We start from the raw sequence: 16744 nt of genomic DNA, 5'->3' as shown, positions 1-16744 counted from the left end.
GGTTGTGATTCGGTGGAGCTGACATCCTGTTTCAATGATAGTCTTTTAACATATCCTGCAGTGAACGTGCCAAGATTATTGAAGCAATCTTCGGTGAAATGACGCATGCACAGTAAAACCCTGGTGTTATACTCCTTTGGTGTCATTTGAAAATTAATTGCAGGAGTCCCAGCAAAACGTAGGCGGGGACTATGTCTAGTGACGTAGATACGCGGTGGTTAGAGACACGTCTCATTTGCGTGATTCAGAGTCGACTCCCTTTTTTACAAGCCAATAAAATGTCAATATCAATGAGAAATGACCTATTAGTTAATTTGCAGTAATTCCTTGTAAATTACACATTAAATTAGAAACAGTATTCTTAAGTGTTACCTCATTATCTTTCATCAGAAACATTTCAATGCTTTATGGTTTCACAAATAAAATGCTGATTGACACGGAACTTTGATGATCACCAGCGACTGAAGCAGGTGAGTAAAAGATTTAATGTCAAAAGCTGAGGTGGCGTTTACACTAGTGCGTTTTTGTTTTGAAACGCCATTCTTTACCGCCATATTGACACACGTTTCAGAAGAAAATCTCCATCAACATTACACTATTGAAAATGCATGTCACTTGACCATTCAGACACTATAAAATGAATTTTACAATGAAAACGTCTTGGTTACATATGTAACATCAGTTCCCTGTTGGAGGGAACGATACGTTGTGTTGAACCGACAGAATGGGGTTTGATCATGAGAACCTATCTGTAGTGGAGTAGGCGGGGCGAGACGGTGTTTTTTTAGACCGGCAAGTAATTTTTTAATGAGCGCCAGCTGTGCGCGAACCAGTCTCGAATCACGTAGGAGATCGGGAGCATATAAGATAACGAGCGACCGGACCGTCGAGGAGAGAGGACCGGCCCGGACATGTTTTACGTTTGAATTTATGTTCTTTTTTTTTACTTTACTTGTTTTGGGATTTGTTTTGTTTGCCGGCGGTTGGCCGTGAGGGGCCGCCGGCTGTTATTATTTGATTACAACTTTATTTAAATGTCTGCCGGTTCCCGCATCCTTCCTTCCTTTTATTGAACCTTGTTACAGTATCATCTCAGATTGTCCTTTTTAAAAGGCAAATGAAGTTGGCAAGTAGGTAGGGCCCCAGGGCTCCACATGGACAGTACGGCTACAGTCGCAACTCGCCCGACACCTCCTCTATATGAATTACTACACCACTGGAAGGTTACGAATCACGGTTGAACTCACTTGTGACTCGCCCAGGGTGGTCAGTGTCGTTCCCCTGTATAGGAACTCCATTCTGTCAGTTCGACACAACGTTGAGTGAACGAAAGAAAGGGAACGTCTTGGTTACGTATGTAACATCAGTTCCCTGATGGAGGGAATCTGACTTTGGGTCCTTCATGAGACAATGCTTCGCCATCCGCTGCAGCGACTGGGAATGCCTCTCAGGTTCCTCAGCCCAAAGTTGAATGAAAGGGCACGCCATCTTCCGTTTTATACCCGTATGAATGGGGCGGAGACTGGCATTCGACTGTGTCCCTCGCGGCATCTTGTGGAGGGTGCTCTGGGAGTATGGGATTCTGGACCCTTTGCTAAGGGCTATCCGGTCCCTGTACGACCGAAGCAGGAGCTTGGTTCGCATTGCCGGCAGTAAGTCAGACTTGTTCCCGGTGCATGTTGGACCCCGGCAGGGCTGCCCTTTATCGCCGGTTCTGTTCACAATTTTTATGGATAGAATTTCTAGGCGCAACCAGGGGCCGGAGGGTGTTGGGTTTGGGGACCACACGATTTCATCTCTGCTCTTTGCGGATGATGTTGTCGTGCTGGCTTCATCAGACCAGGACCTTCAGCATGCACTGGGATGGTTTGCAGCCGAGTGTGAAGCGGCTGGGAGGAGAATCAGCACCTCCAAATCCGAGGCCATGGTTCTCAGTCGGAAAAGGGTGGCTTGCCCACTTCAGGTTGGTGGAGAGTTCCTGCCTCAAGTGGAGGAGTTCAAGTTTCTGGGGGTCTTGTTCACGAGTGAGGGAAGGATGGAACGGGAGATTGACAGACGGATCGGTGCAGCTTCTGCAGTATTACGGTCGCTGTACCGCTCTGTCGTGGTGAAGAAGGAGCAGAGCCGCAAGGCGAAGCTCTCGATTTACCGGTCAATCTACGTTCCTACTCTTACCTATGGTCATGAGCTGTGGGTCATGACCAAACGGACAAGAGTAGACTAAAAGCTCAGAGTAGAACCGCTGCTCCTCCACATCGAGAGGGGCCACCTGACTCGGGCATCTTTTCCGGATGCCCCCTGGACGCCTTCCAGGGAAGGTGTTCCGGGCATGTCCCACAGGGAGGAGACCCCGGGGAAGACCTAGGACACGCCGGAGGGACTATGTCTCCCAGCTGGCCTGGGAACGCCTCGGTGTCCCCCCAGAAGAGCTGGAGGAAGTGTCTAGGGAGAGGGAAGTCTGGGCATCCCTGCTTAGACTGCTGCCCCTGCGACCCGGCCCAGGATTAAGCGGAATAAGATGGATGGATGGAGGTACATATTGGTACCAAATAAATACATACCTGTACCGAAATGGTATTAGGACCTTTTAAAATGGTACTATCCCAGTGACAGCGTTTGTAAAAAAATCTCACAGTGTGTTCTCATTTCTTTATCATTCCCTATCTTTATATTTTAAACGAATAAGACATTTTGTGTATGTTGGTGTAGTTGTACACACCCAGGCGATGAGCGTAATCTCAAATCTTCATGCTTCTTCTCTGTCCTGGCAATAAAAAAAATCATATGAATTAAAATCATTAAAATCATGTGGCATCCAAGTAACTGGTCCTAAAGCACTTCCGGTTTCATGTTATTAATGGGGTCATATAATACGGCTAAAACCAATATTATCGTTGGCTTTAGATTTAATGTAATGTGTAAAAACGCTGTATTTTCCACACACCATGCATGTTTGTCTCCCCTGTTTGCCCCACCTCTCTGAAACGCACGGACTTTTGTCAAAGCTTGTCGCTCTGAAAAGCGAGGTGTCCTATGATTGACCAGTTAACCAGTGTGTAGTTATTGGTCGAAAAATGCAAGCGTGTGATCATCAGGTTCCAAATAAATTGTACTGACTGGTTCGCCCACCTTAATTGTGTATAACATTTTGGCAGTCTTAGTCAAATCATACCACAAACTGGCATAGATTTCTGGGGGTGTGGTTACACGAGGCGTTTCAGGCAGGTCTGGGTGAGCATTCGCTTTTAGATAGATTGCATCTCTTGTTCCAACACTTTAATTTTTGCAATCGTATGTGTTTAATACATGCATGGGAAACTTATAACACACCAAAGACACATGAAAACATATATGATTATCATACATATGACCCCTTTAAATTGTACAATTAAATCTTGAAGATATTTGTTTTAACATTTTAATCTGGTTGTAAATGTTCTGTTGGTTGTATTCTGTACAAATGTTTGTGTAGTGTTAAAAAAACTAAATAAGGAAGTTCTCATTGACCAGCATGTTTATGACCTTATTTGTGAGAGTTTCCCTTCAGACGCATACTTTATGGGAGTAGTATCACTCAATGAGATTTACCAACATTTGCACTCGTTAGTGTACTGGTATTTGTGCCATTATGTGAGAAGTATGAGGAGGCGTTTAGGCCTTAATTATTGAAATGACTCTTACAAACACTAGTGAAATAAAATCATCGATCGAATTTAGTAAAATTCCTCTTTCAAAACTAGTGAAATAAGTACATTGACCTACCTTAGTGAAATTCATTCATATGTATTACTGAAATACTTCGTATAACCACTAGTGAAACAAATTTATCAATCTGCAATAGTGAAATTATTCGATATGTATTAATGAAATGCATCTTACAAACACTACTGAATTCATTAATATGTATGACTGCAATATTTTATAAACACTAGCGAAAATCATACACATGTATTGAGAAACATCCTTTTACAAACACTAGTGAAATTCATTCATATGCATGCTAAAACGCCTCTTATTAACACTAGTGCACCACTGAGGCAAAATATTTCAGGTATAGTTGATAAAGATTTCTGTGTAGTTGATAAGAGTTTATTTCAATTGAAAAGTACGCTGCACCTGCACTTCCGTTAAGTTTGAGTTGAGCCCACTCAAAAATTTGCTATACATCTGTGGTTGTGTCGCAAAATGTATTTTTAGGAGTTCGTTAGAGCACAATGTGGTTGTTTAAACTTACAATCTGAGGTTGAGTTATAAAGGCGCGACTGGTTAAATAATGTGCTCTGTCATTTTAGGAGGTGCAAGGTAGGGCCCTGTGCGGGTTTTTGTAATCCCGCTCCCGGTTAATTTCTGACCAATCCCGCCCACTCCCGCAATTTGTGTGTTTAACTCCCGACCGCACCCGCAATTTGTGCGCTCGCTCCCGCCCGCACCCGTGTACAGTTTAGTTTAAAGATTTAAACAATGTTGAGGTATGCATACGTTCATAGCAACAGACACAGAACATTTGCGCTTAATTAAACGCTCATTTTACGGTTGATAAATATGTTCATGTTAGGGTTAAGTGCCACACGCCCGACAAATAATTTAACAAATGACGACATGTGACAAATTAAATTTTTTATTAGACCAACAAAACTTTTCGCTTCTGAAAGTCTATACAAATAACACAGGATGAACTCTAAGCCTTCAGCTGTGCCTATACAGCACACACAGTATTCAAACGTGACAAGTATAAAGAAAAGAGGTAGCATATAGCCAAACGAGGCACAATACTATATGAATTACTTTAACTTAAAACGTAAATTAAACATTGAACAAATTAATTAAAACAAAATAAATATGAAATAAATAAATTCTTGCGATCTCCCCTAGAAATGCCGTGATACCGTGGTTGGGTGAGGCATGCATCTTTAACATCAAATCTGCCATATTTAGCGGTAACATTAAGAAATGTTGAATGTCAACAAAGCCTTTCCCGGCAATGAATTCGTATGGCCGAATGTTCAACGCATTTCTCTGTAGTATCTTGCTTAACACATGCGGGGAGAAGTGGTTTATCTTTGAAGCAGAGCTTACTTTGACCAGTTAAAATCGAGCAGGTATGTCGCAAATGTCGCACAGTTGCACATTTAATGCAACTAACAAACTCTAATTCTTTATTTCTTTTGAGGAAAAAGTGTTCTTGTGGCACAATTCACCCTGTGCAATTGTGCCTTTGGGGAGAAAACGTTGGGGAAAATTGTGCCAATTTAACGTCCAGTGGTCTACCTTTCGAGTAGTCTTCAGTTTTATCCTGTATTTCTTCTACCTCAAGTTTTTTTTTTGTATGTTTCTTTTTCAAACCTTGGACCATTAGGATTATTTGTGTTGTATTTATTGAAGACCTTTTTTTGACTGGATTACTTTTGTTTACCTTTTTGGATATACCTTCTGGTTTCCACACCCCTGGTTTGGATTGCTTATCTTTTGCTGGAATTGTTTTTTAACCTTATTTTATTAAAAAGGGGTTCTGTGGGATTTAAGAAGTCTCGTACATCGGAGACCCGAGTTTGAGCCCCGCCGCTGACAAACGTAGGTTTTTATTTAACACCGTGGCTAAATTAACACAGATAAATCGTCAGCGATTTCAGATTCTGGATATCAGCATCATTGATGAATTTATGAACTATTTCACAAGTAAAATCCGAGATATTAGAGCAAAAATTATAACAACGCAACCAGAATTGAAACCCGCTGAACAAACTAGCTACAGCGCCCCCAATGAGAAATTGCAATTATTTCTACCTTAGGTCACAATGAACTGTCTGAAAACATTAGATCATCGAAATCAACAACATCATGCTATAAACTGTGTATTTATAATCCGACATTGCTCTGGTCATAATGTACATTTTTTACTTGCAAAAACTTGCAAAAATCCAACTCGACCCTAGAGAACATCTTGGTTACGAATGTAACCTCAGTTCCCTGATGGAGGGAATGAGACGTATCTCAATTTGAAGATTGTGCCCGTGAGCCAGCGCCACTGATAAAAGCTGTATGATTAAAAAAAAAGTCTCTTATTAAACACAAAAGAACGAAATGAATGATCTGCTGTTCATATAGAAATGCGTGGCTGACATGATATGTTTTACAAGTTCTTCGTCTGAAAGAGCTGATTTCAGTTTTAAATGCGAAATAATCAATTGAGTTCGTTGCGTGCAAGCAGAATCAGACATCACTACTGTGACTGACCAAAATTGTTCCGCATGTTAAAGTAGTTCTGCTGCGTTCAGGGTTTTCTTACGCATTTATTTTCATTATTTAGTACGATAACATCATATAATACATTTTTTCTTTAAGTAGCCTACGCACATATTTAAATAACAGCTATGAAGATTTTATATTTTTGAACTGTTAGAAGGATACACCCTCACAAAGCACACGTGGAGGAGCTGCGCAGTGCGCGTGACCGTGACAGGACCTCACCTCAGCATTACCGCCAGTTTTTGGATTAGAGGCGAAGCAGGTAAGATGTATATTTCTAAAAATATAAATACGTGTAAATTCTGGCTTTTCATTTTTTGAATGTATTATGGACCACATTTGGGAGCAGACCGGTTATCGTTTATCTTACAAAGTAGGCCTCAGTTGATGGTAATGTTACTGTGTATTTTTTTTCTTTGGGTGATTTTAACCAAGTCCTACTTTATGATTTGTTAGTTTTGTGGTTTTAGTGCGTTCTATTCCATTTCAAGAGTTTGAAAATGATTTTGAGTAAAGTTAACTGTTAAATGTAAACGCTCGTTTAACGTACACAAAAGAAGTCTGACGGATTTAGAGGGTTTTGCATCCGACCTCTTCATTTTGTTACTGGGTAACGTTAACTTCTACCTAATTTCCTTTCCAAATTTGCCGTTGACGAATATTGCATATTTTTACACTACACTGAGAATTTCGGATGAATATAAATATCTGCGGGTATATCGCCTAAATTAAAATATGCCGTTACTGAGCGATGGGTTAAAGTTGAGTTAATTAGAACGCCTGCATGGCGAATAGCGTTTAATACTTTAGTACGTTTAATATTTTGGACATTTCTCAGCATATTTCTTTGGATTTTTGTAGATCTCTTACATGTCCCTTACACTTATATGTTTGTTTTCATTCCTGCAGATAAGTTGCATGAACTGCCAAAATCAAGATCAGTGTGAAAAGGTCAGGCTCACCATGTGAAGATGTCTGCAAGTTACTCTTGTAATAGCTGTGGCTAGCTAGCTCATGTTGTTCTCAATTACTTCAGAGAGAAAGAGGATCAGATGTTCCATAAAGTTGATTAGAAAACCTTGCCTGATGAAGTGGACTGTACTGGTCTTCCAAGTACACCCTGCATAATTGTGTGTGGTATGTTTAAAAATGACAAAGTAAAGCTATATTTAATATTTGTTGTTATTCATGTTCTATTTTGTCACAGTGTTATATATCCCGTTTTTGCTTCATGTTACAATAGGATTTTCTCCTTTGACTGCAGAGTACTTTATGTTGTCTGTGGACCAGGTCATTGTTAACAGCCACATCACCATGTTCAGTGATACTGTCAGGTTGATGTTCGCCTCGTACTACTGCTTGAACATTTCCTATCCAGCTGACCAAGGAGCAACATTGAAATTTGTGCAGAGGTAAGACAGAAGCTAATATCAGTCAATATCCAAGCACATACCTTACACACATCATCACATACTCTCACTCTCAAACACACATCATCACATACTCTCACTCTCAAACACACATCCTCACATACACTCACTCTCAAACACACATCATTACATACTCTCACTCTCAAACACACATCTTGACATACACTCACTCTGAAACACACATCATCACATACACTCACTCTCAAACACACATCCTCACATACACTCACTCTCAAACACACATCATCACATACACTCACTCTCAAACACACATCTTGACATACTCTCACTCTCAAACACACATCCTCACGTACACTCACTCTCAAACACACATCCTCACATACACTCACTCTGAAACACACATCATCACATACACTCACACTCAAACACACATCATCACATACTCTCACTCTCAAACACACATACTCTCACTCTCAAACACACATCCTCACATACACTCACTCTCAAATACACATCATCACATACTCTCACTCTCAAACACACATCATCACATACTCTCACTCTCAAACACACATCATCACATACTCTCACTCTCAAACACACATACTCTCACTCTCAAACACACATCCTCACATACACTCACTCTCAAATACACATCATCACATACTCTCACTCTCAAACACACATCATCACATACTCTCACTCTCAAACACACATCTTCACATACTCTCACTCTCAATCACACATCATCACATACTCTCACTCTCAAACACACATCATCACATACTCTCACTCTCAAACACACATCCTCACATACACTCACTCTCAAACACACATCATTACATACTCTCACTCTCAAACACACATCATTACATACTCTCACTCTCAAACACACATCATCACATACTCTCGCTCTCAAACACACATCCTCACATACACTCACTCTCAAACACACATCATTACATACTCTCACTCTCAAACACATATACTTACATACACTCACTCTCAAACACACATCATGACATACTCTCACTCTCAAACACACTCACTCTCAAACACACATCCTCACATACACTCACTCTCAAACACACATCATTACATACTCTCACTCTCAAACACATATACTTACATACACTCAGTCTCAAACACACATCATGACATACTCTCACTCTCAAACACACATCCTCACATACACTCACTCAAACACACATCCTCACACACACTCACTCTCAAACACACATCATCACATAGTCTCACTCTCAAACACACATCCTCACATACACTCACTATCAAACACATATCCTCACATACACTCACTATCAAACAAACATCATGACATACACAAACTCTCAAACACACATCCTCATATACACTCACTCTCAAACACACATCATCACATACACTCACTCTCAAACACACATCCTCACATACTCTCACTCTCAAACACACATCCTCACATACTCTCACTCTCAAACACACATCCTCACGTACACTCACTCTCAAACACGCATCATCACATACACTCACTCTCAAACACGCATCATCACATACTCTCACTCTAAAAAAAACGCATCCTCACATACACTCACTCTCAAACACGCATCATCACATACTCTCACTCTCAAACACACATCCTCACATACTCTCACTCTCAAACACACATCATGACATACACAAACTCTCAAACACACATCATGACATACTCTCACTCTCAAACACACATCATCACATACTCTCACTCTCAAACACACACATACTCTCACATTCTCACATACTCTCACATTCTCGCATACACTCACGTCCTCACATAAACTCACTCTCAAACACACACATACTCGCATAAACTCACTCTTAAACGCACACATTCTCACATACACTCGCTCTTACCCAGCCCTGTGCAAATCCCCATCATGGTGTTATTTTTATTGCTAATATATTAAAGGTATAGTTCACCTTCAAAATGCAAATTGTGCATTATACACACCCTTTTTTCATTTGAAACCTTTGGGACTCTCTCTTCCGCAAAACACAAAAGAAAATGATGTTGGTAACAGAAAACCATTGGTCCCCATTGACTTGCATTGGTTTTGTGTCTATATAATAGAAGTCAATGGGGACAAAGGTTTTTGGTTACCAACATTTTTCAAAATACCTTTTGTTTGGCAGAAGAATAAAAATCCCACACGTTTAAATGACAACATGGTGAGTACATGCAGCATTTTCATTTAGAAGGTAAACTATTGCTTTGAGAATTATGTTACAGTCCTTTATTTTTTTTATTCAACCTATGCCTTTTCAAGATAAACCCAGAGAAGGGATCCAAAATTGAAAAGAGAACATCAAGAAACCAAAAGGCGGACAGTCCAAAGGTTATTTCTCTGTTTACTAAAATTGCAGACTATGAATGGATGGAGTAAATCTACTCCCACAATATACTCCCCCCATTATCTTCTCTTAAAATGTTTGGCTGTGTTACTGACTTGAAGTACATTTGGTTCTGTTGTTTAAAATTTTACTTTTTCATTCGTATTGTTGTATGCAAGTATTTTTATAGTTGAGCATCAGTTTTATTGCATGAATTGTATAAACCTGTCAGATTTTGTAAAAACCTCTCAGATTTTGTTCTCTTGTACTGCTACGTTGTTTTACCTATGTCATCAGTGAGATTACGGTGAGTTTTAGCTTTTACAGACAAGTTTGAGATTATTGTTATTATTCTCCTGCAAGAAATAAAAGCGAGTCTGTTTAACAAGATTCATCATGTTTTGTCGTGAAATATTCCGCCCATCTCAGGCAAAATTTTACTGCGGGTAAAACCATAACTGGTAATGATTAAAGCTCACAGAAGGTCTGTACACAAAACGTAGGCTAGTATGTCTAGTGATGTAGATGCATGGCGGTTAGAGACACGTCTCGTTTGTGTGATTCAGAGTCGACTCCCTTTTTTACAAGCCAATAACTTTTGTTATTTATTCACCTTAGGAACTATACAAATTGGCAGACTGCTTACTTTTAAACTGGCAACAGAACACACTGCATGAAATGTAATTTCCATGATCAAATGTGTCGCAAACGCCTACTATCATTGCTGGAATACGGTTTACAGGTTATATATTATTTTGCAACTGTAGAGAGACTAACAAATCCCCCTAGTCAAGTTCCCAGGGAAATGCTGTCTGATGACAAACTTTTTTCCTTCAAAAGATCAGTAATATCAGAATGGAAATCAGCAAAGCTCCATGCGGCAGTCAGGTCAGTCTGACTCCAGTACATCAGAAATTAGTAACTTTGTCTGAATTTCAGACAATTGATCACAAAACCCTGGAGGAAACGGTACAGCATCTTAAGGCGTCAACTTGCAGCCTTGACACACTTACCACATCCTTTTTGAAAAGAGTATTTTAACTGTTTGGAAGCAGATCTCCTAAAAATAGTTCATACCTCACTGCTCTCATGAACTTTCCCAGAGTCCCTAAAAAATGCAGTTTTCAAACCTCCACTAAAAAAGGGCAATCTAGACAAAACCTTGCTGTCTAACTACAGACCAATATCAAATCTTCCTTTTATAGGCAAGATCATTGAAAAGGTTGTCTTCAATCAGCTGACCAAATTCTTGAACTCAAATGGCTACCTGGACAATTGTCAGTCTGGTTTGCGTCAGCATCATAGCACAGAGACAGTGCTCATAAAGATAATTAATGATATTCGATTGAACTCGGATTCAGGCAAAATATCAGTTCTGGTTTTACTAGATCTCAGTGCTGCATTTGACACGGTAGATCACACCATACTCCTAAATAGGCTGGAAAACTGGGTAGGGATTTCTGGCTTGGTACTTAAATGGTTTGGGTCATACCTTAAAGGGAGTGGTTACTATGTGAATAGTAACCACTATAGGCAACCACAAATCTGACTGGACACCCATGACTTGGGGTGTTCCACAGGGCTCAATTCTTGCTCCGCTCTTCTTCAATTTATATATGCTCCCACTTGACCAAACAATGTAGTACCAAATTGCCTACCACAGCTATGCAGATGACACTCAGATCTACCTAGCCCTCTAACCCAATGACTACAGGCCTATTGACTCTCTTTGCAAGTGCATTGATGAAATTAACAGCTGGATGTGTCAAAACTTCCTTCAGGCTAAATAAAAACAAAACTGAAGTCATTGTTTTTGGTAACAAGGATGAAACTAACAAGGTAAACGCATACCTTGAATTTCGAGGTCTAAAGACACAAAATCTTGATGTCATTTTAGAGTCTGACCTTAGTTTCATAAGTAATGTCAAAGCAATAAGCAAATCAGCCTACTACCATCTCAGAAACATAGCCAGAATCAGATGCTTTGTCTCAAGCCAAGATTTAGAGAAACTAGTCCATGCTTTCATCACCAGCAGGGTGGATTACTGTAACGGACTCCTTACAGGTCTTCCCAAAAAGACCATCAGACAGCTGCAGCTCATACAGAACGCTGCTGCCAGGATTCTGACCAGAACCAAAAAATCTGAGCATATCAATCCAATCCTCAGGTCCTTCAACTGGTTACAAGTTACTGTTAGAATCAACTTCAAAGTATTATTAATTGTCTATAAATCACTCAATGGTCTAGGACCTAAATACATCTCAGATATGCTCATTGAATATAAACCAAACAGACTTCTCAGATCATCAGGATCAAGTCAGTTAGAGATAACAAGGGTTCACTCAAAACAGGGGGAGCTTAGCCATTACGCCACCTGTAGCTGGAATCTGCTTCCATAAGAAATCAGACGTTCAACAACATTAGCTACTTTTAAATCCAGATTAAAATCACACTTGTTTAGCTGTGCATTCACAACCTGAGCACTGTGCTGGTTTACAGTTGAAAGAAAAAGTATGTGAACCCTTTGGGCTTACTTGGATTTCTTCATAAATTGGTCATAAAATGTGTTCTGATCTTCATCTAAGTCACAACAATAGAGAAACACAGTCTGCTTAAACTAATACCGCACAAACATTATACGTTTTCATGTTTTTATTGAACACAACATGTAAACATTCATAGTGCAGGGTGGAAAAAGTATGTGAACCTTTGGGTTTAATAACTGGTTGAACATCCTTTGGCAGCAATAACCTCAACCAAACGTTTCCTATAGTTGCAAATCAGACCTGCACAACGGTCAGGAGAAATTTTGGACCATTCCTCTTTACAAAAGTGTTTCAGTTCAGCAATATTCTTGGGATGTCTGGTGTGAATCGCTCTCTTGAGGTCATGCCACAGCATCTAAATCGGGTTGAGGTCAGGACTCTGACTGGGCCACTCCAGAAGGCGTATTTTCTTCTGTTGAAGCCATTCTGTTGTTGATTTACTTCTATGCTTTGGGTCGTTGTCCTGTTGCATCGTCCATCCTCTGTTAAGCTTCAGTTGGCGGACAGATGGTCTTTCCTGCAAAATGTCTTGATAAACTTTGGAATTCATTTTTCCATCGATGACAGTAATCCGTCCAGGGCCTGAGGCAGCAAAGCAGCCCCAAACCATGATGCCCCCTCCACCATATTTCACAGTTGGGATGAGGTTTTGATGTTGGTGTGCTGTGCCTTTTGTTCTCCACACATAGCGTTGTGTGTTCTTTCCAATCAACTCAATTTTGGTTTCATCTGTCCACAGAATGTTTTGCCAGTAGTGCTGTGGAACATCCAGGTGCTCTTTTGCAAACTTCAAACGTGCTGCAATGTTTTTTTTTTGGACAGCAGTGGCTTCCTCCGTGGTGTCCTCCAATGAAATCCATTCTTGTTTAATGTTTTCCTTATTGTAGATTTGTCAACAAAAATGTTAGCATGTGCCAGAGATTTCTGTAAGTGTTTAGCTGACACTCTAGGATTCTTCTTCACCTCATTGAGCATTCTGCGCTGTGCTCTTGCAGTCATCTTTACAGGACGACCACGCCTAGGGAGTGTAGCAACAGTGCTGAACTTTCTCCATTTGTAGACAATCTGTCTTACCGTGGACACATGGACATCAAGGATTTTAGATATACTTTTGTAGCCCTTTCCAGCTTTATGCAAGTCAACAATTCTTGATCGTAGGTCTTCTGAGAGCTCTTTTGTGCGAGGCATGGTTCACATCAGACAACGCTTCTTCAGAACAGCAAACTCAAAACTGGTGTGTTATCACATTCAAAACACTCAAAACTGGAATCTCATCACATTGATTGGACCCCAGGTTGGCTGACTCCTGGCTCCAATTAGCTCTTGGAGAAGTCATTAGCCCAGGGTTTCACATACTTTTTCCACCCTGCACCCTGTATGAATGTTTACATGTTGTGTTCAATAAAAACATGAAAACTTATAATGTTTGTGCGGTTTTAGTTTAAGCAGACTGTGTTTCTCTATTGTTGTGACTTAGATGAAGATCAGAACACATTTTATGACCAATTTATGAAAAAATTGTAAAGTAAGCCCAAAGGGTTCACATACCTTTTCTTTCAACTGTACATCAACTGCACTTCTATTTCTAATGTATTTTTATTTTGCTCTCATTCTTTTTATATATACATTCACATTTTTTATCAATTTTATTGCTGATTTTTGTTTCATAAAATCTTAAAAAGTATTTGTGATCTTAAATTATTTGCATTTTAAACCTTATTACTATCTGTCAATCATTTGTAAAGCACTTTGAATAGCCCTTATGTATGAAATGTGCTGTATAAATAAACTTGCCTTGCCTTGCCTAAGGCTACTGACTCTTTAATGTCAAGCACAGAGTACATAGAACATTTTTTTAAAGTAGAAAAGTAGTGAGAGTGGTGAAGGATTAAAAAAAGCAAACCTATGATAATTTCTTTATTTGTCGTTTTTCTTTATATCTTAAAGAATTAGAAAAGACAGAATAGTAAGACATTTTGTGTGTATGTTGGTGTAGTTGTACAAACCCAGGTGATGAGTGCAATATCAAGTCTTCATGCTTGTCCACCGTCCTAAAAATAAAATACGGCATATATATAATGTGTGTTTGGGCATAAGGTTGTTTCGGTTTTATTCTATCCAATAATAACCACTCAAAACTTATAACATAGGGTCATCACTATGTCATCTTGACAGGTGCAGTTTATTACTACTTGTAAATGAAATATAAATATGTCTTTTCATGTACCTTTTTACACCTCAGACAAAAAATTAGACTGATAAGAAGTTATGTGTATGTTAGTGTAGTTGTACACACCTAGGTGTTGAGTTCAAGTCTTCATGCCCCCACTCTGTCCTGATAATAAAATAGTTGTTTATCACATGTATTGGGGCAAAACGTCTTGGTTACGTATGTAACCTCAGTTCCCTGATGGAGGGAACGAGACGTTGTGTCGAGAACGACAGATGGGGTTCGCCCTTGAGAACCAATCAACTCTGACTACTATAGAAAAGGCCAATGAAATTTGGCGAATGAAATTTGCCTGCCTGTCTCCGCCCCCCGATGTCCGGTATAAAAGGAAGCTGGCGTGAAGCATTCATTTACCTCTTGTTCTGAAGAGCATGAGAGCCTCTGACGACTGCAGCAGAATACGACACATGTTTGTGGCATAAGGGACACAACGTCTCGTTCCCTCCATCAGGGAACTGAGGTTACATAAGTAACCAAGACGTTCCCTTTCTGTCAGTCTCTCGACGTTGTGTCGAGAACGACAGATGGTGTTACCTATGGAAAACGCCACAACGCTGTATCGCGTCACAATCTCTAGCGAAGCGACTGTAACAGGCCGGGGCGTGTCAGCTCGAAGCTTTCGCGAAACTGTAACCTTCCAGTGTGGTGGTCGGGGGGTTCCAGAGCTTTCTAGGAGAAAGATGGGTACAGCCCTGATGGGTAACCTTTCATGGACGGGGCCTTAGCTCTCTACTGGCGAGTTGCCGTCCGGCTCGGGTTTAAACCAGGTTAGCGCAACTTCCTTAATCAGGGATGCGCTGCAGAGGCCACCTCTTACCCGTGGGGAGGAATATGGTGGATATAGGTATGGTCTCGTCTTTGGAGGAGAACGCATGGAACGTGCAAACTGAGTAGTTAACTGCGTGGTGTAGGTCCACCTGGGGAAGCTCATGGGATACCAAGAGTGGGAACCATTCTCATGAGGATACATCAGATGGAACAGCCCACGGAGGGGCTGTTACAGCGTCCTGTAGCACTAGGTCCAGATTGAGCTATCTGTGATAGGTCATATGGTGTTCCGGCCTAAGGGGGAAGGCTGCTCTGCCCAGCCAACCTCCATGGGGTGGTTGCTTAGTGATGGATGGAATGCCTGTTCTTAACCAGTATTTGGGTAAGAAGGAAGGTTGGTGATGTACCAGTTTCTTAGCCATGTGTTTGGGTAAGAAAAAAGGTAGATAGCACACTGACCCCACCTCTTGGAGGGTGGGAAGGTGCTTTCGGAGGTGCTTTTCCCCCCGGATGCCAGTCCTACATGTCGCCACGCAGGACGTGGGCTGAAAACGGGTTTACGCGAAGGTTGTTAACCCTTGCGAAGGTGTTTGGGCGTAGCCCAACCCGCAGCTCTACAAATGTTTGCTAGAGAGGCGCTTCTGGCCAATGCCCAGGAGTGGCTGTGCCCCGTGTGGAGTAAGCCCTCACTGCCAGTGGGCATGGGAGATTCTGAGATCGGAATGCCGTCGTAACGGCATCCACGACTCAGTGCACCAGCCTCTGCTTGGAGACAGCCTTCCCCTTCTGCTGTCCTCCAACACAGACAAGGAGCTGGTCAGAGCTACTGAAGCTCTGCGTGCGGTCCAGGACACAACACGGATGGGGTTGGGTCTTCCTCCCCCATGGGGAGTGTCTGCAAGTCCACCACTTGGTCCCAGAAGGGAGAACTGGGAATGTTGGGCACATATCCGGGCCTTGGTCTCAAGATAATGTGAGAGTTTGCCAGGGCCAAATTTCAGGAAGTCCGGGGACATAGAGAATGCTTGGAGGTCCCCTACCCTCTTGAAGGAAGCGAGCGCCAACAGGAGGGCCATCTTACTCGTCAGGTGAGGAATATCGGAACCTCCGAGGGGCTTTTGGACCCACGTTAGGGTCCCAAGAGGGTATGAAGCGGAGGTGAGGCGGCGGATTCGGCCCTCTCGTGCCCCTTAGGAAA

General features: G+C 41.2%; 1 protein-coding gene and 1 long non-coding RNA gene across 5 annotated transcripts in view; one reads left to right on the top strand and one right to left on the bottom strand.

Annotated features, from left to right (window-relative positions):
- LOC130439580 (histo-blood group ABO system transferase 2-like) overlaps nucleotides 1–16744 on the bottom strand; it is a 40873-nt gene that overhangs the window by 6463 nt on the left and 17666 nt on the right. For 2 of the 3 annotated variants that reach the window (XM_056772225.1, XM_056772226.1), the window contains exons 4-6: nucleotides 14845–14883; nucleotides 14555–14599; nucleotides 2720–2764 (exon numbers count right to left, since the gene is read on the bottom strand). In XM_056772225.1, coding sequence (XP_056628203.1) covers nucleotides 2720–2764; nucleotides 14555–14599; nucleotides 14845–14883 — 129 coding nt within the window. The remainder of the gene's footprint in view (nucleotides 1–2719; nucleotides 2765–14554; nucleotides 14600–14844; nucleotides 14884–16744) is intronic. The other variant, XM_056772227.1, reaches the window with a different exon arrangement.
- Nucleotides 6115–10391, top strand: LOC130439643 (uncharacterized). Of its 2 annotated transcripts, none has more exons than XR_008909469.1 (5): nucleotides 6115–6508; nucleotides 7156–7197; nucleotides 7283–7383; nucleotides 7511–7658; nucleotides 9938–10391. It is a non-coding gene; the product is annotated as an uncharacterized LOC130439643 (long non-coding RNA). The 2 variants fall into 2 exon arrangements; XR_008909470.1 differs by having other exon boundaries at nucleotides 7490–7658.

This window comes from Triplophysa dalaica, chromosome 2 (genome assembly GCF_015846415.1).
Source record: "Triplophysa dalaica isolate WHDGS20190420 chromosome 2, ASM1584641v1, whole genome shotgun sequence".
Classification (NCBI taxonomy): domain Eukaryota; kingdom Metazoa; phylum Chordata; class Actinopteri; order Cypriniformes; family Nemacheilidae; genus Triplophysa; species Triplophysa dalaica.
The sequence above is the reverse complement of the archived record's forward strand: the minus strand, read 5'-3'. Positions and strand labels throughout refer to the sequence as shown.